Genomic DNA, 19,544 nt, shown 5'->3' with positions numbered 1-19,544 from the left:
ACTCAAAGGGGTTCACGTTTTGGGATTTGCCCTAGCACTACACCGCAAATTCAAACAATCAAAGCTGGATGATTCGTTGAATCAGCGGTGTGGTGCTAGGGCAAACGCCAAAACGTGCAGCCCTCGGGGTCCCCAGGACCGAGTTTGGGGAACCCCTAAGCATAACCCTTACATTCACTATTTTAAACCCCACTTCAGTGGGGAGTAGGGACGTCCCAAGATCCCGGATAGCACTGAGTCAAATTTGAAACCTATCCAAGAAAATATTTAAATATTCTATTCTAACCCCAGAACACCAATTTACCTGAATAAGGTTCCTGTCAATCCACATGCAGAGAAATCTGTACAAACAGTTCCAGGCGGAAGTGGTCGGTCTTTTGATTACGTCACTCCATCGAATAAGGAAGGGGACGTCATCTTAAACTGTGAGTTGGAAGGTATGTGAAATATGTAAAAATACGGCTCATAATGTTGATAATTCATTATCTCTTTCAACAATATGAATGAAATCGAACATTTTAGTGAAAGTGCAATTGCTTTGTACTTTTCAAACAGTGTTCATCATTGGTTATCGCTCCCTGCCCGTTTTGTGTTAGCTAGCTAGCTACAGTAGCTATGATCTCGTTATCCTAGCTATCCAGAGATGCATAATCATATAGCTAGTTTTCAGAATATGATTTGGTTAATATATCCCGTTTATTCATGCATGCATGTAGACTAGTGGCGTATGTATCAGAACTAATCAGATACAATGGAGTCCGAAATCATTAACACCCATAAAGATGAGCAGAAATGACTATAAAATAATTTAAATTCTGAGCAATTGTATGCTCAACATGTTTTGTAAGTTATATTATACGAATACAATTGCTCAGAGAAAGAAATGTTGTTTAACAAGTAATACATGATTTTCCTCAAAAGCTAAGGTTCAAAATGATTGACACACTTGTTTTGGTAGCCTGGTGGGTAGGAGCGTTGGGCCATTAACAGAAATGTTGCTGGATGGAATCCCAGAGCTGACAAGTTTCAAATCTGTCGTTCTGCCCCAACAAAAACTACCGATGACGTGAACATATTTTTACAAGTAGGTATGGGGTTATTTACTGCTCATGCATTCTCATTGACGCCAAACTAGTGTTGCACGGTAAACCCAAACATCAGTACTTTTTAAAACTAGAACATGAAAAAAGTTTCCGTACTTATAAATTGTGTCACGTCATCTACTGATTGAGAGAGGATCAAGTCTGTCTATCAGCGCAGCTGATGTCCCCTTATAGCACGAGCGCATCGTGCCTGCTTCACTTAATCATTGCTAACTCCAGCCTGTCCTGATGAACCACTGCACTCACTGGGAGTCTTGTCTGCATCATGTTAGCGCCACACTTATGGTGAACAAACTTGAATAATGCAACATGGCATGTAGAAATGTTGCAACTGTTAGTAAAACAATGTTCATTACAGGCTAGAAAACGTTACAATGCAAGAAGATACCAGTAGCTCAGACTGGTCTCATAGACTAGATGTCAATCCAAGACACTCAAATTAGTATGGTTACATAAAATAGGAAAAAAAAAAAACAGGGGGGTTGGTCGAGGTGGATGGGTGTTAGAATCTCATCATGGACAACTTCAGCATTTTAGCAACTACTTATTACTTTTTAACTACTTTGCATGTTAGGTAAGCCTAACCTTAACCCTTTTAGCAAACCCTAACCCTTTAACCTAACCTTAACCCTCAATAATTCAATGCATGCACACACTCCTATTGAATATGCATTCACCTGTATTGTGAATAGGCCTAGACTACATCTTGATTTACCCTGTTTATCAATAGCGATTTACAATTCAAATAAATGATTACCGTTATGCAGTTAGATTGGTAAAAAACAAAGTCATATTGATTGTATGACTATCATTGATTCATTAATGCAGGGCTCTCCAACCCTGTTCCTGGATAGCTTGTTTTGGTAGCCTGATTAAGGATTAAGGTTGGAGCAAAAACCTAGTTCAAAATTCGGGTGTTGTGACAACATTACCCCAGACCCACCACTGGTGGGTGCATGACCAAATAGCTCTTTTTTCATGTCATCGGACCAATGTGCCGGTTCCAATCCAATTACCAGTGCTGTTTAGCAAACTCCAGGCATTTACATTTGTTGGATGACATGAAAACAGAGCTCTTTGGTCACGCACACTAGTGGTGGATTTGGTGTCTAAATGATAATGCATGAGCAGAAAATAACCCACTACGGTAAAATATGGTGGTGGATCTTTTATGTTATGGGGCTATTTTGCTTCCACTGCTTCCCTGTTAAGGTCAACAGCATCTTGAACTTTACCAAGTACCAGGACATTTTAGCCCAAAACCTGGTTGCCTCTGCCAGGAGGTTAAAACTTGGCTGCAAGTGAATCTTCCAGCAAGACAATAATCACAACCACACTTCAAAATCCACAAAGAAATGGTTAATTGACCAGAGAATCTATATTTTGCAATGGCCATCTCAGTCTCTGGACTTAAACCCCATTTGAAAACCTGTGGTTTGAATAGAGTATCACAGTATGAGTCATAATACCCAAAACCCTAGTGGTCAAACATTGAAATGGTTCCAATCGTTTTTCTCAGAACCATTTCCCTGTTTGACCACTAGGTTTTATGGGTATTATGACACCTCCACTGTGGGGCTCTATTGAAGAGGGCAGACAAAGGATATCAAGGATCTGGAAGGATTCTGTATGGCGGAATGGTCTAAGATCCCTCCTAATGTGTTCTACGAAAAGGGCTCCGTGCCATTATCCTTGCAAGTTGAGGTATTGAAAGGTATTCAAAACTGAGGTGTCAATCATTTTGACCCCAACCTTTTTTGAGAAAAAAAAATATTACTTTTTAAACAAAATCTCTTTCTCTGAGCAATTGTATTAGTATAAAATTATATCATTGTTTTGGAGCATACAATACAGCTCATGTTTGAATTATTTATTTTATACAGTCAGTTCTGCTCACCTTTATCAAGGGTGTCAATCATTTCAGACCTCCCTGTACGTCTGAAATGTGGTGAAAAGCCCCTGTAGCACAGCTCAAGACTAGAAAGCAGTGGCCTCTGAAGTCCTTTGTCAGGGAAATTGCAAGGAACCACCACACCTTATCCTACTAACGTCAATGAATGCACTGCCATTATGTTTGTTGAAGCAACCCATTGAACTAGGCCTGTGCTCTATATGTAACTATGCTACATACCCTCACTACTGTTTATAATGCAGCCCATGGCTATACAAACCAGGGACTGCTGAATTTGTCAGACAAGCTTAACGGCTAACCATGTTCATAAATTGCTTGTTTATAGGTATCTGTTTATATGTACAGTGCCTTGCGAAAGTATTCGGCCCCCTTGAACTTTGCGACCTTTTGCCACATTTCAGGCTTCAAACATAAAGATATAAAACTGTATTTTTTGTGAAGAATCAACAACAAGTGGGACACAATCATGAAGTGGAACGACATTTATCGGATATTTCAAACTTTTTTAACAAATCAAAAACTGACAAATTGGGCGTGCAAAATTATTCAGCCCCCTTAAGTTAATACTTTGTAGCGCCACCTTTTGCTGTGATTACAGCTGTAAGTCGCTTGGGGTATGTCTCTATCAGTTTTGCACATCGAGAGACTGAAATTTTTTCCCATTTCTCCTTGCAAAACAGCTCAAGCTCAGTGAGGTTGGATGGAGAGCATTTGTGAACAGCAGTTTTCAGTTCTTTCCACAGATTCTCGATTGGATTCAGGTCTGGACTTTGACTTGGCCATTCTAACACCTGGATATGTTTATTTTTGAACCATTCCATTGTAGATTTTGCTTTATGTTTTGGATCATTGTCTTGTTGGAAGACAAATCTCTGTCCCAGTCTCAGGTCTTTTGCAGACTCCATCAGGTTTTCTTCCAGAATGGTCCTGTATTTGGCTCCATCCATCTTCCCATCAATTTTAACCATCTTCCCTGTCCCTGCTGAAGAAAAGCAGGCCCAAACCATGATGCTGCCACCACCATGTTTGACAGTGGAGATGGTGTGTTCAGGGTGATGAGCTGTGTTGCTTTTACGCCAAACATAACGTTTTGCATTGTTGCCAAAATGTTCAATTTTTGGTTTCATCTGACCAGAGCACCTTCTTCCACATGTTTGGTGTGTCTCCCAGGTGGCGTGTGGCAAACTTTAAACGACACTTTTTATGGATATCTTTAAGAAATGGCTTTCTTGCCACTCTTCCATAAATGCCAGATTTGTGCAATATACGACTGATTGTTGTCCTATGGACAGAGTCTCCCACCTCAGCTGTAGATCTCTGCAGTTCATCCAGAGTGATCATGGGCCTCTTGGCTGCATCTCTGATCAGTCTTCTCCTTGTATGAGCTGAAAGTTTAGAGGGACGGCCAGGTCTTGGTAGATTTGCAATGGTCTGATACTCCTTCCATATCAATATTATCGCTTGCACAGTGCTCCTTGGGATGTTTAAAGCTTGGGAAATCTTTTTGTAGCCAAATCCGGCTTTAAACTTCTTCATAACAGTATCTCGGACCTGCCTGGTGTGTTCTTTGTTCTTCATGATGCTCTCTGCGCTTTTAACGGACCTCTGAGACTCACAGTGCAGGTGCATTTATACGGAGACTTGATTACACACAGGTGGATTGTATTTATCATCATTAGTCATTTAGGTCAACATTGGATCATTCAGAGATCTTCACTGAACTTCTGGAGAGAGTTTGCTGCACTGAAAGTAAAGGGGCTGAATAATTTTGAACGCCCAATTTTTCAGTTTTTGATTTGTTAAAAAAGTTTGAAATATCCAATAAATGTTGTTCCACTTCATGATTGTGTCCCACTTGTTGTTGATTCTTCACAAAAAAATACAGTTTTATATCTTTATGTTTGAAGCCTGAAATGTGGCAAAAGTTCGCAAAGTTCAAGGGGGCCGAATACTTTCGCAAGGCACTGTATGCAATAAGATGTAATGCATGCATCTCCACAGGGGTGTCAGAGTTTTTCAATATGTCGTGGATAAGGGAAGGTGAATTGAACCTCATTGAGAAGCTCTCAGCCAACATACTGAAGGTATGGTGATCTATTTGCAAATGTATCCCTTCTGAGGATATTTGAATGAATTAATCACAACCACATTTTTATGATATGTAATATGGTTCTATCTGTATGGAATCCATCCACCCCTCCTTGGTCTCTCCCAGGCTGGCCCGATGCCCAAACATGTGGCCTTTATCATGGATGGCAACCGGCGCTATGCCCGCAAGCGTCATGTGGAGCGCCAAGAGGGACACACACAGGGTTTTGACAAACTGGCAGAGGTGAGGTTCCCAGGGGACATCAGTGTCATGATGTCGTCAGTGTTCTTTCTATCGTAGTTGGTCTCATTCATACTTTCTCTTTTGCATGAGCTTTCACATTGTCTTAGAAAAGTAGGTAAATGCACTTCACCCATATTCTTCACCATTACCATCATAACATGTATTTGTATAGGGCTGTCACCAAGTACATTAGAAAGACATACTACTCTGTTGGCTTTACTGATGATCAACCTTGGTGGCTCCTTCCTTTAGACACTACGCTGGTGCCTGAACCTGAGCATCCATGAGGTCACTGTGTACGCCTTCAGCATCGAGAACTTCAAGCGGTCTAAAGACGAGGTGGACGGCCTGATGGAGCTGGCCAAGCAGAAGTTCATCAGACTGCTACAAGAACAGTGAGTGTCAGAAGCGAGGAGCCAGAGTGCTTCCATTAAAGATGCATAGGAGTGGGAGAGAAAGCAGCATAGCTACCTGCTAAATGATGGGTTATCTTTCCACAGAAAGTGTTTTACAGACACTTTAATTAAAAACTCGACAAGGAGGATATTTCAGTAATTCACTTGGGCCAGACAACGGAAAATTTTAATTTACCGGCCATTTCAGAGATTTGCCGGATCCATATGCATTGGGTGTGTAAACCATTAGGGAATCCACCCATGGTGCTCAGAATAACAGAAATCACATTTAGATTATGATAATTCATCTTAACAGGACATGCAATTCCTGTAATGAAGCAGCCAATAAAACATCATTTTGAAACATTTGCCAAAATGGAATTTGCAGGAAAACACCATTCTAAACAGCGCAGCTTATGAGAGTGGATCCAAATGAGAGGGAAAAAACTAGTCCTGTCTGTACAGAAATTAATAAAATACTTCAAAATACTTCAGTAGAAAGCATGACTTAGCCACAGAGAAATTGAGGATCATTATCTTCTTTAGAAAATAGCTGTGGATTGTTTCAAATCACAAGCTAGTAGGCATATTTGCAATTTGGGCAGCACGTTTGGCAATAGGCTTAGCTGATTATTGAGTTGCGGTTGTCCGTGAATAGCCTCTAAAATATGTGTGAAGATAAAGTGTCTTGGGTATAATTGAAAATGTTGAGACGAAGAAGAATGGGTGGGGTATTTGTCGAAGATAAAGGAGAGTCTCTTTCTAGAATGGCTCCGCTGTCTCACGTAAATTCTTAAGCATTTATTGTGTGAATTGTTTGCCCTTTGATTGTTTATTTTTTTTAATCAATTGCCCATTACATATGTGTACACCGAGTACACCAAACATTAGGAACACCTTCCTAATATTGAGTAGCAACATTTTTTATTCTTTAACCTGTCTCATCCCCTTCATCTACACTGATTTGAAGTGGATTTAACAAGTGACATCAATATGGGATAATAACTTTAATCTGGATTCACTTGGTCAGTCTGTCATGGAAAGAGCAGGTGTTCATAATGTTTTGTATAAGCTGTGTATGTCACCAGTAGTAAATATACCGTTATTCACTGGCATGTGGTTACATACATTTCTGTTACTGCATGTATTAATTAGTCATTTACTGTTCTCATTCTCGAAGTGGAAACGCGATTTGCGGAGTTCACAACCTGCTACACTTGTGAGAAACATGCTTTGGTTCATTTCAAGAACATAATTTCTGAGTTAAAAAAATGTAATGTTCTTTTGCTTACATGTGTCTGGAAATACAGGAAAGTCAACGAAGTCGTTTTTTAAAACATCCATTGCGAATGATAATGAAGACTATTAAAAATATAGTTCCTCACGGTAGGCTATTTGAACAATCTCCCCCTCGATAATCACCAAGCGTCGGTGTGAAAGAGGAACATTTTATGGATCTGATAAGGCCATATAATCAGTGGAAACTTCATAATATACCTGAACACTTTTCCCTTAGACAAAAACAGCTGTCTGGGCCGAGCTCACTAGCGCGGGAAACGGGCCTGGAATAAGTTGATAAAATGTTGCAAGTTCACTAGCGAAATCTTCCGGCCAGACACAGTTGATTGGTTTGATACAAATGTTGCACTTTACAATGGCTCAAGTCAAGAAGATAGAAAGGGAGGCAGGAGAGGCTGAATAGAGAGATTAATGTGCTTTGAAAGAACATGAATGTGTCATATTGTAGGTTTTTATTTTGTCGACTATGTATTTTTACTTACTTAGTTTATAGGTTGAGTTCAGTGCGCTCGTTTCTTTAGCCGCCAATGGATCATCAATGTGTCGCATTAGTAGAATTTTAACTCGGAGTTGTATGATTTAACCACGTGACTGATTTTGAGAAACGAAAACGTTATTATTGAAATGAAACTGTAACACGACAATGCGCATATGAAATTCAGAATTGCTAGAAATTGTTGCTTAAATTGTCAGCTTCCCCAAACTTGAAAATCGCGCGCTGTCAATTAAGTATTTGTAAAATAATTGTGTCCACGTTTCCATGGTCGGATTTTGCTACATTGCAGCAATCTTTTATTATTATTATTTTTTTACCTTTATTTAACTAGGCAAGTCAGTTAAGTACACATTCTTATTTACAATGACGGCCAAATCCGTGTGCGCCATTCAAACGATTGAAGAATGTTTTCAAAATGCGTACTGCCTCCCGCTTACATGTTGAAGCGCTGATATCCTGTTGCCTGCACTTAAAATGCTGAATGGGAGACGCGCTTCAATTATCAGTTTATATATATATATATATATATTACATGGGATTGCATTTAGAATTGTTGTGCAATGAATGGCCTTATAAATACAACAACCAGCTGAGTAGCTGCAGGAGACATCCCTCTCAAAATAGCATCTTTATGCTGTGTGCATGTGATAGTCGTCATGTATTTTATTAATCCAACAACTAACGAAAATACACACCAATTTAATTCCACTCAATTATGCAAATTAACCCATAGACCAACTGGTATTTCCATAAATTATTTTACAATGGACAGTTTTATATATCAGCTGTTCATTTTTTTTTTTTTTTTTTTTTTTTTTTTTGGGGGACCAAAAGACACCCTGACTTGGTCATGTCTGCTCTCTTCCAATCCAGGGAGAATCTGGAGAAGCATGGGGTGTGCATTCGGGTGTTGGGAGATCTGACTCTACTGCCTCTGGACCTGCAGCAGCACATAGCCCGGGCTGTGGTGGCCACCAGGACTCATAACAAGTAGGCATCGCCACCTCATCACCCTGCTGCTCCTCACTTCTCTGAGGTGGCTGTGAGCTTGTGTGCAGCCATCTGGAAAACATAGCATTTTTGACAAATGCACCAAGGTTTATTGCAGATGCTGGACTTCAGTTGTTTATAATGCAATGCAATTTCTCTATGCATAAAACAACACATGGGCTTCTGTTCAGTCATCTAAGACGTCTTCAGGAGTGGCTACTTACAGCTGTAATAACTCCTTTATTAATGTCCCACCCTCTTTTGCCAACAGATGCTTTCTGAACGTGTGCTTTGCCTACACCTCAAGACATGAAATCGCTAATGCCGTCAGAGAGATGGCTTGGGGCGTGGAGCAGGGACTTATCAAATCCAGGTAAAGTACTTCAACAGAGATTCAGAAGGTTAATATTACATAAGAGTGCATTCATGGCCCTCTCAAATATAATTATTCAATTTGCATTATCAGAGATTTGTTTTCTGCGTGTTTCTCTTGTTTCTCAAATTACTGCATCGCCTGGTTCACCAGCTACTTCTCAGATGGAGTTCAGGGTGTCAAATGGGAGGGCCTGTTGTCTGGACCTCTGGCAGTCTCTATGGGAGTACCACAGCTTTCAATTCTCCGTGCCAACTCTTTTCTCTGTATATATCAACGATGTCGCTCTTGCTGTGGGTGAATCCTTGATCCACCTCTACGCAGACGATACCATTCTGTATACATCTGGCCCTTCTTTGGACAAATGTGTTAACAAACCTCTAAACGAGTTTCAATGCCATACAACACTCCTTCCGTGGCCTTCAACTGCTCTTAAATGCTAGTAAAACTAAATGCGTGCTCTTCAACTGATCGCTGCCCACGCCCGCCCGACTAGCATCACGACTCTGGACGGTTCTGACTTAGAATATGTGGACAACAATAAATGCCTAGGTGTCTGGCTAGACTGTAAACTCTCCTTCTAGACCTATATTAAGCATCTCCAATTCAAAATTACATCTAGAATCAGCTTCCTATTTTGCAACAAAGCCTCCTTCACTCACGCTGCCAAACATATCCTTGTAAAACTGACTGTCCTACCAATCCATGATTTCGGCGATGTCATTTACAAAATAGCCTCCAACACTCTACTCAGAAAACTGGATGCAGTCTATCACCATGCCATCCGTTTTGTTACCAAAGCTCCATATCGACCACTCACCACTGCGACCTGTATGCTCTTGTTGGCTGGTCATCGCTACATACTCGTCACCACAAACCCACTGGCTCCAGGTCATCTATAAGTCTTTGCTAGGTAAAGCTCCGCCTTATCTCAGCTCACTGGTCACTATAGCAACACCCACCCATAGCACGCGCTCCAGCAGGTACAGTGGGGCAAAAAAGTATTTAGTCAGCCACCAATTGTGCAAGTTCTCCCACTTAAAAAGATGAGAGGCCTGTAATTTTCATCATAGGTACACTTCAACTATGACAGACAAAATGAGGGGGAAAAATCCAGAAAATCACATTGTAGGATTTTTAATGAATTTATTTGCAAATTATGGTGGAAAACAAGTATTTGGTCACCTACAAACAAGCAAGATTTCTGTCTCTCACAGACCTGTAACTTCTTCTTTAAGAGGCTCCTCTGTCCTCCACTCATTACCTGTATTAATGGCACCTGTTTAAACTTGTTATCAGTATAAAAGACACCTGTCCACAACCTCAAACAGTCACAGACCAAAGAGCTGTCAAAGGACACCAGAAACAAAATTGTAGACCTGTACCAGGCTGGGAAGACTGAATCTGCAATAGGTAAGCAGCTTAGTTTGAAGAAATCAGCTGTGGGAGCAATTATTAGGAAATGGAAGACGTGCAAGACCACTGATAATCTCCCTCGATCTGGGGCTCCATGCAAGATCTCACCCCGTGGGGTCAAAATGATCACAAGAACGGTGAGCAAAAAGCCCAGAACCACACATGGGGACCTAGTGAATGACCTGTAGAGAGCTGGGACCAAAGTAACAAAGCCTACCATCAGTAACACACTATGCCGCCAGGGACTCAAATCCTGCAGTGCCAGACGTGTCCCCCTGCTTATGCCAGTACATGTCCAGGCCCGTCTGAAGTTTGCTAGAGAGCATTTGGATGATCCAGAAGAAGATTGGGAAAATGTCATATGGTCAGATGAAACCAAAATATAACTTTTTGGTAAAAACTCAACTCGTCGTGTTTGGAGGACAAAGAATGCTGAGTTGCATCCAAAGAACACCATACCTACTGTAAAGCATGGGAGTGGAAACATCATGCTTTGGGGCTGCTTTTCTGCAAAGGGACCAGGACGACTGATCCGTGTAAAGGAAAGAATGGATGGGGCCATGTATCATGAGATTTTGAGTGAAAACCTTCCATCAGCAAGGGCATTGAAGATTAAACGTGGCTGGGTCTTTCAGCATGACAATGATCCCAAACACACCGCCCGGGGAACGAAGGAGTGGCTTCGTAAGAAGCATTTCAAGGTCCTGGAGTGGCCTAGCCAGTCTCCAGATCAACCCCATAGAAAATCTTTGGAGGGAGTTGAAAGTCTGTGTTGCCCAGCAACAGCCCCAAAACATCACTGCTCTAGAGGAGATCTGCATGGGCCCGAAATACCAGCAACAGTGTGTGAAAACCTTGTGAAGACTTACAGAAAACGTTTGATCTCTTTCATTGCCAAAAAAGGATATATAACAAAGTATTGAGAAACTTTTGTTATTGACCAAATACTTATTTTCCACCATAATAAATTCATTAAAAATCGTACAATGTGATTTTCTGGATTTTTTTTCTCATTTTGTCTGTCATAGTTGAAGTGTACCTATTATGAAAATGACAGGCGTCTCATCTTTTTAAGTGGAAGAACTTGCACAATTGGTGGCTGACTAAATACTTTTTTGCCCCACTGTATATCTCACTGGTCACCCCGAAAGCCAACACCTCCTTTGGCCGCCTTTCCTTACAGTTCTCTGCTTCCAATGACTGGAACGAATTGCAAAAATCACTGAAGTTGGAGACTTATATCTCTCTCACTAACTTTAAGCATCAGCTATTTGAGCAGCTTACCGATCGCTGCAGCTGTACACAGCCCATCTGTAAATAGCCCATCCAACTACCAACCTCATCCCCATATTGTTTTTATTTACTTTTTTTTGCTATTTTGCACACCAGTATTTCTACTTGCACATCATCATCTGCATATCTTTCACTCCAGTGTTAATTTTCTAAATTGTATTTACTTCGCTACTATGGCCTATTTATTGCCTTACCTCCTTACTCCATTTGCACACACAGTATATAGATTTTTTTATTGTGTTATTGACTGTACTTTTGTTTATCCCACGTGTAACTCTGTGTTGTTTTTTGTCGCACTGCTTTGCTTTATCTTGGCCAGGTCGCAGTTGTAAATGAGAACTTGTTCTCAACTGGCCTACCTGGTAAAATAAAATAAATATTGTCTTGTCTTGGTTGTTGTGTCCAGTGATGTGTCGGAGGCCCTGCTGGGTCATTGTCTGTACAGCAGTAACTCCCCCAATCCTGATCTGCTCATTCGCACGTCTGGAGAGGTGCGACTCAGTGACTTCCTGCTGTGGCAGGTAAGGACAAAGACACTCCTTACTAGCTGTTTCCAGCGTGATGTTGAATGCTAATGAGATTAGCCTCTTGCCTAGCATCCTTTGGTAAGGACAAGACCTACTTCCTGTTCAGTGACTTCAGTGACAGACAATGGAGCCTCTGGTTTAGCTGCCTCTCCCACTACCTCGTGACTTGTTCTTTGTAAATGTAGGCTGTCTGGTGTTACCTGTGGGGATTATTCAGTGGGGTGCAATGTTTATAGAATGTTGCAGACACAAATGTAATATTTTTTGTCTGTGCTATCCTGTAGACGTCCCACTCCTGCTTAGTGTTCCAGTCAGTCCTGTGGCCAGAGTACTCCTTCTGGAATCTGTGTGATGCCATTCTGCAGTATCAGCTCAATCACAGACCTCTTCAGGTATGAACTCTCTCTTTCCTTCATTCATGCCCCACATACATTCCACCGTACGATATTTACCCAACCTTTAAACGTGTGTGCACTTTTGCCACAAATGTTTGGCACATTATTTCAAGTTGCATTTCCAGCATTGAGCGATAATTCATTAGCAGGATCATCTGAATACCTGTAATAAACTGCTGTGTTGTGTGGAACACTGAGGTTTGCTTGAATGACTGATCCCTATGTATGCTGCAGAAAGCCAGAGATCAACACAGAGAGGGACAGGCCCTACAGCAGCATGAGGCAGACCGGGCCTGTGTTGCAGACCTCCTACAGCACCACGGCAATGGAAAGCCCCTGGATGCCCAGAGGAGACAGGAAGCACTGCTCAACTATACTGCCAGCCGAGAGGAACGGGTTCAGGACTTCCTTGGTGCACTCCAGCACAAGAGAGACTCCTTCCTCACTGACTTAACCAGCCAAGCTGCTCTGGCATGAAGAGGGGATGAGGGGAACACAATGCTCCCCATCTTGAATTGGGGGAGCAATCACATCTCTCCATCTCTTCCCTAAAGGGCTGAGTGGTTTGAAACTTCTTATTTTGTACGAGTGATTTTACCCCTATGGGGCTATATGTGGGATATTTATGTGTGTATTCTAAGTCTGATCAAAGTCTAATAAAAAGATACGTCTGGTAAAGAGCTAATGATTCTATAAGTTGTTCTGTAAAATCTGTCTGTCAAATTGATTCCATGGATATTCTCTTTGGATTGATATTCACAATGGAATCGGAGTACTCACTCCCAGAGGAGATACACATCGGAGACCACCATTTACCACAGCACCAGCTACACTACATGACCAAAGGTATGTGGACACCTGATCGTTGAACATCTCATTCCCCAACTTTGCTGCTATAACAGCTTCCAATCTTCTGGGAAGGTTTTCCACTAGATGTTGGAACATTGCTGCATGTATTTGGTTCCATTCAGCCACAAGAGCATTAGTGAGGTTGGGTACTGATGTTGGGCGATTAGGCCTGGCTTGCAGTTGGCGTACGATGGGGTTACGGTGAGTGCTTTGTACAGTCAAGTTATTCCACACTGATCTCGACAAACCATTTCTGTATGGACTTCCGCTTTGTGCATGTCATGCTGAAACAGGAAAGAGGCTTCCCCCAAACTGTTGCCACAAAGTTGGAAGCACAGACTTGTTTAGAATGTCATATGCTGTGGCGTTAAGATTTCCCTTCACTGGAACTAAAGGGCCAAGCCCGAACCATGAAAAACTGCCCCAGACCATTATTTCTCCAAACTTTACAGTTGGCACAACCTTTTGGGTCTGGAAGCGTACTTCTGGCATCTGCCAAACCCAGATTCGTTCGTCCGACAGCCAGATGGTGAAGTGTGATTTGTGAGCCATTGTTGCTCCTAGACGTTTCCACTTCACAATAACAGCAGATCAATGTTGTCACTGAGCTCTTCAGTAAGGCCATTCTACTGCCAGTGTTTGTCTATGGTGATCGTGTGGCTGTGTGTTCCATTTTTATACACCTGTTCGCAATGGTTGTGGCTGAAATAGCCAAATTCAATTTTGAAGGAGTGTCCACATACTTTTATATATATAGTGTATGTGTGCTGGACTGGTCAAGTAAAATGTTCAATGCATGTCATTGTGCAATAACTGTTTTATGGTCATGGATGCCCATATTTAAAGTTAAAGTTTCTAAACTCAGAGGCGCAACATCGCGAGACTGCTGGGAACGCTTGCGAAGCTGATCAAGCCGACAAGGTCGGGGTTTGGCGTTATAGAAGTCAATGACAGAAGTTAAACATAATTCCTTGGTTGTTAATTTTCTCGAAATATAGGCACAACCCAATGTATTAAGTAGTTGAGCATGTTATTACTCCAACCTTTGATTTGATGGCCTGCAAATGCGCAGTTCGGCGCGAAACGAACCTTAGACCTGATTACGTGTTTCGGCGCCTGAGCTAGCCGCCGTCGCCTACAAGCGTGATCGGGGATTTTTATTGGAGAAGCAGTTTATCCATATCTTCATACTGTACTGTCTTTGCTGCAGTCTGCAGAAACCACGCCACCTCGTTACAGCGGTGGTATTTTCTATGCACTCTCTCTTTAAGAACATGGAGACGCCCACAAACACGTGATTTGTTTTCATCCAATGTCTGACTTCAAAATATAAAAACTGGTTCAAACCGGTTTCTATCTTATATTTTACATTCGGTCATTATTTTACATTCACCATTGTTGCATTGCTAACGTGGCTAGAAGAGCTTAGTGAGATACCCAACAAGTTCCATAAAATAAAAAAAATTGGAATTGTGTTGCAATTCCCGAACAATCATCAATATGCCTAAAAGAAAGGTAAGGAATGTTTAATTTTCGGCTAACAAATATATTTGTATTTTTTTTGCTTGCATCTTGCCGTTTTAAAATTGCATTTGGTCTCTTCATCAGTACTGTATGTCGTCGTTTAGAAATGGCGGCAAAATGGGTTATCCTCTCAATGCAGTCATCAATATATCAAATAAACCGTATACAAAAAGGACAATTACATAAGAAATAAAGTGTAAAGATATTAACCATATTTATTAAGGTTATTCGTCCTACATTGAGCATACCTATGACGAGTTCATTCACTCAACCTAAGTACGATTTGTGCATCACACGCTAGGTGCTTCTTGGAAGTTGTGAAGAAGCTCGCGGGGGTCAACTGCTGTATTTCATACATCTAACGATTTAACTATTAATTTGTGTAGTTTAATGTGCTGCTTGCAAGCTTCTCGGTGTCTAGTTTTCTAGTCATGTTTGAGGCAGGCTTGAATCAGTGAGCCTCAAAAATTGGTGGGAAAATATGCATGGTCGTTTTTCAATAATTTGCACCCGACGCAACGCTTAAATGCAATCTTATGAATCCTTTACTTTACCAGTAAATACTAAATCATTGCCAATGCATTTTTTTTCAACAAACATTAGCTAGAGTTGTTGACGTTAACTTCAGTCATTTCCTCAGCCCTGCTAATTTCAACGTCAGGCTGCCATCTTTGCATAGCCAACATTAGCTAGCATCTTTGTGAATGCACAAACAGCATATGTGCTTTTCAATGACATGTTCTATTATGTTTATCGTTGAACCTTAAAGTTATACATTTTTTAAAAACATATTACTGAATATTTAACCGCATTAACTTCGTCGAAATAATGTTGATAGGTACATTTATTGAGCGCGAACTTCATCTTGTTGATGGCTGTCGAGCGCGAATTGACGCAAAACAAAGGAAGTGCCAAGCGCGCCCGACTGTTGTGACAGGACAGGTTTGAATTTGAATATGCGCGGGAATTCTTTCGAAGTCAGAAGTAGCCAAGAACAGTGGAAATGTATGTCATTAAAAATGTGTATCTAACTCGCTCGCTGTGGTGTATGTAATCCGTTATGCAAAATATACATTATACAAAAGCCCAGCATGTTCTCTGGGGATGTGATGCTTCATTTTGATCAAAGGGGCCCTACATAGAATGAGAGAGGGCAACAATGGACATAACATTAGCATCAGTTACCTTGCTATTTGAAAAGGACCTATGCTCTACAACCCAGGCATATGCAGTACTGTCTGATACATTAGCTGAATTTATTTGTTATTCGTAGTATTTAAAATGTGCTTTAGAAGTTCCATTTCCTCCCAGTTTCTAAACATTTTTCTTCTGCTTTTTTCTACTGTTTTCAGAGTGCTACCAAGGGCGATGAGGTATGCATACAAGTATTCACACTGTTAATTCTAAAATGTTAACTATGTATTAGTTTATAATTGTTACACTTTAACTGAACTTCAGCTTACAAATGCTGTATAGCATGTTCATAAAGTCTTGAGAAATTTGGTCTACATAAATGCTTCACAGATCATTTGTAAACAATTTTATACATAAAGGGTGATATAAAAGGTTGGTGCTTTGTCAAATGCGACATTACTCGTTTGAAATGCGTTATAAAGCATTACATTTGCTTATGAATGATACTTTGCCGATACATCTATGCAATCATTATTTATGAAGGCTTCCTTATGCTTTAAAAGTTGTAGTTTGTTAAAGTGGGATCGTTATAGTAGTGGTTGAGTCATGGTTAGATGTGTAAAATGTGTTCCTTTCTTCAGCCTGCAAGACGTTCTGCGCGTTTGTCATCTGTAAGTATTACCATTCAAATAGGCTACTTTAGGATCTGTACATTTCTTTGTATTGCAAACTCATGTGTTACTTACCCTAATGACTGTCTTGTTTTTTTGTTTGTTGCAGAGACCTGTGCCAAAGCCGGCGGCCAAACCCAAAAAAGCGGCAGCACCCAAAGTATGTTACGTGTTTGTTTCATCTGTCTTTTATTAATAAAGTATGTGCTGTTTTTGCATCTAGAGGTTATTAGCAGTTGTGTTAACCCTTAGCCTAAGCGTTATTGATTCATGACCTTTGGCATCAACTCAGAAGTTGTCCTGTTATTATTTTTTTAACAGCCACATGAGGGAAAGCCTCATAAAAAAGAATCTCAAGTATTTTGGCACTGCTGAGCATTTGACAAGATGCATAACATCTTGAAGGAATTGAGAGGAGAGAGAAAATACATTTACTCTTTCGGTCAGTGGCTAATGTGTTTTTTCTTCTTCAGAAGGCAGTCAAGGGAAAGAAGGCCGCTGAGAACGGTGATGCCAAGGCTGAGGTTTGTTTCCTGAAAGGATCTGTTTGCTCTCTATTCAATGTGATTATTTCCCCCACCCCCCCTTATGGTTTCGATTTCAAGACTTTGTCTGCAATCCATCAGTTACCCTTACCAGAATAAAACAACACTGCCCCTTGATAGGGATTCAACCTCGTAGGGGATGTGATTCATTCACCCCACCTGTACATACAAGCATTAACTCAATGTGTGAATTGTGGAATGATATTAACCAAGCAGTTCTGTTAATTGTTATTACACTGTTATTATAGTGTTGGGGTTCTGTCATTTATTTGCTTCTGGTATAAATTTGTGCATGTAATTTAATTGATTTGCACAAAAATAACTGGTCTTTAGAAAATATTTTCACTATAACAATACAGTAGGCCTACGGGGTTAGATGCAGTTCAATATACGTAAATTGTTTCTTATTTTCTATTCTCTTTTGAAAATAACTTCAAAGTTAACTTTCTTCCCAGGGTTATTCATTGCATACAAAGGTTTTTTGTTTTTGTATGTCTGAAATAAGTCTTCTTCATTTCTAGGCGAAAGTTGAGGCCGCTGGAGACGCCAAATGAAGAACTGTTTGAAGTTGTGATCATTCTGTGTACTTGGTGACTGTACAGTTTAAAATAAGTATTTTTTACCAAGTTTTTTTTATATTAAAAGATATCATTTATAGTTCATTGTGGGCTTACATTTGAGGTAATGAAGCTGTTCCAAGGGGTTCTCATGTTCATATCCATTTTTATGCATCGTTTAAATGAATACCGTCCATATCCTGTCCAAGTATAAAAAAAACACAAAAAAATACCCTTCTAAACCTGTTATTTTCCTACATAAATCCAAACTTTAAAGGCAGCTAAAGTGTGTTTCTAAAATGTTAAGAGGAATAGGGTTTTTGCCACTCCTTTTAAGTTTTTTAATATTAATTACTTACCAAATGTTTTGAATCAACATCAGCTCTTCTCATTCAGGAGACGTAAGACAGTTTGAAAGTAATCACTAACTTGTATTAGGTCAACACACAAAATCACCACACAAAATTAATAATGTGAACTTAATCATATGTTCTATTGTTTATTTTATTAAATTGTTCTGTAAAAACAGTGGAAAGAGCTATTGTGACTCCTATGAAATTTAAATGTTCTTGAATAAAATGATTAAAAGGCAGTTTGTTTGATTTGGTTCAATATCACAGCAAATCATTATCAAACATTCTTTGTTAGTTGCCATGCCAGTTTGTGCACAAATCCACTAGACCTGTCAATAGCCTATTGGGCAGGGACATCAACTGCTTCGTCAATCTATAGATGGGGGACCTCGAGCTGGTGTTACATGTGAGAAAAATGCATAGGATGAAAGTGAATGGATTCTATTCTCTTGGATTACAGTGTTGAGGCCTTTTCTCTATGCTGCCATAAAAATGCATGCATTACCTTCCAATTCCCCGTCTATAGAGCATCTGCTACTGTGTCAGAAAAAGTATGTTTTCTCTGCTATGTGGCGGTTCTGTGTTGTGAATTTTCTACCACCAATCCATCCCTTTGTCCATAAATAATGCATGGCTGAGGGGTATACAGTGCATTAGGAAAGTATTCAAACCACTTGACTCCAGGTACGCTACAGCCTTATTCTAAAATTGATTACATTGTTGTCGTCCCCCCCCAAATGTACACAATACCCCTAATGACATAGCAGAAACAGGTTTTTAGAAATGTATATATTTTTTTACAACTGAAATCTAAATTTACATAAATATTCAGTACTTTGAAGTACCTTGGCAGCGATTACAGCCTAGAGTCTTCTAGGGTATGATGCTACAAGCTTGGCACACCCGTATTTGGCGAGTTTCTCCCATTCTTTGCAGACCCTCAGGCTCTAGCATGTTGGATGGGGAGCGTTGCTGCACAGCTATTTTCAGGTCTCCAGAGATGTTCGATTGGGTTCATGCTGGGCCACTCGAGGACATTCAGAAACTTTCCCCGAAGCCACTCCTGCGTTGTCTTGGCTGTGTGCTTAGGGTTGTTGCCCTGTTGGAAGGTGAAACTTCGCTCCAGGCAGGTCCTGAGCGTTTTGGAAAAGGTTTTCATCAAGGATCTCTACTTTGCACCGTTAATCTTTCCCTCGATCCTGACTTGTCTTCCAGTCCCTGCTGCTAAAAAACATACCCGCAGCGTGATGCTGCCAACACCATGATTCACTGTAGGGATGGTGCCAGGTTTCCTCCAGACGTGACATTTGGCATTCAGGCCAAATAATTCAATCTTGGTTTCATCAGCCCAGATAATCTTGTTTCTCATGGTCTAAGAGT

The 19,544-nt window shown here is 40.5% G+C and overlaps 1 protein-coding gene and 1 long non-coding RNA gene across 3 annotated transcripts; both read left to right on the top strand.

Moving 5' to 3' along the window:
- The first annotated feature begins 385 nt into the window (after positions 1 to 385).
- On the top strand, positions 386 to 13,211 carry dhdds (dehydrodolichyl diphosphate synthase). Of its 2 annotated transcripts, none has more exons than XM_064945464.1 (9): positions 386 to 425; positions 5,017 to 5,099; positions 5,231 to 5,347; positions 5,600 to 5,742; positions 8,411 to 8,527; positions 8,799 to 8,900; positions 12,016 to 12,130; positions 12,421 to 12,528; positions 12,766 to 13,211. In XM_064945464.1, exons 2-9 carry the CDS (start codon positions 5,037 to 5,039, stop codon positions 13,006 to 13,008), a joined length of 1,008 nt encoding a protein of 335 aa, XP_064801536.1. In that variant the 5' UTR covers positions 386 to 425; positions 5,017 to 5,036; the 3' UTR covers positions 13,009 to 13,211. The 2 variants fall into 2 exon arrangements, with proteins under 2 accessions (XP_064801536.1, XP_064801535.1); XM_064945463.1 differs by having other exon boundaries at positions 391 to 437.
- Positions 13,212 to 14,754: 1,543 nt separating this feature from the next.
- On the top strand, positions 14,755 to 18,403 carry LOC135520126 (uncharacterized). The gene is made up of 6 exons (XR_010452352.1): positions 14,755 to 14,895; positions 16,257 to 16,277; positions 16,680 to 16,709; positions 16,819 to 16,869; positions 17,183 to 17,233; positions 17,776 to 18,403. It is a non-coding gene; the product is annotated as an uncharacterized LOC135520126 (long non-coding RNA).
- Positions 18,404 to 19,544: the final 1,141 nt, after the last annotated feature.

Source organism: Oncorhynchus masou, chromosome 29 (assembly GCF_036934945.1).
Source record: "Oncorhynchus masou masou isolate Uvic2021 chromosome 29, UVic_Omas_1.1, whole genome shotgun sequence".
NCBI classification, from domain to species: Eukaryota; Metazoa; Chordata; class Actinopteri; order Salmoniformes; family Salmonidae; genus Oncorhynchus; species Oncorhynchus masou.
The sequence above is the reverse complement of the archived record's forward strand: the minus strand, read 5'-3'. Positions and strand labels throughout refer to the sequence as shown.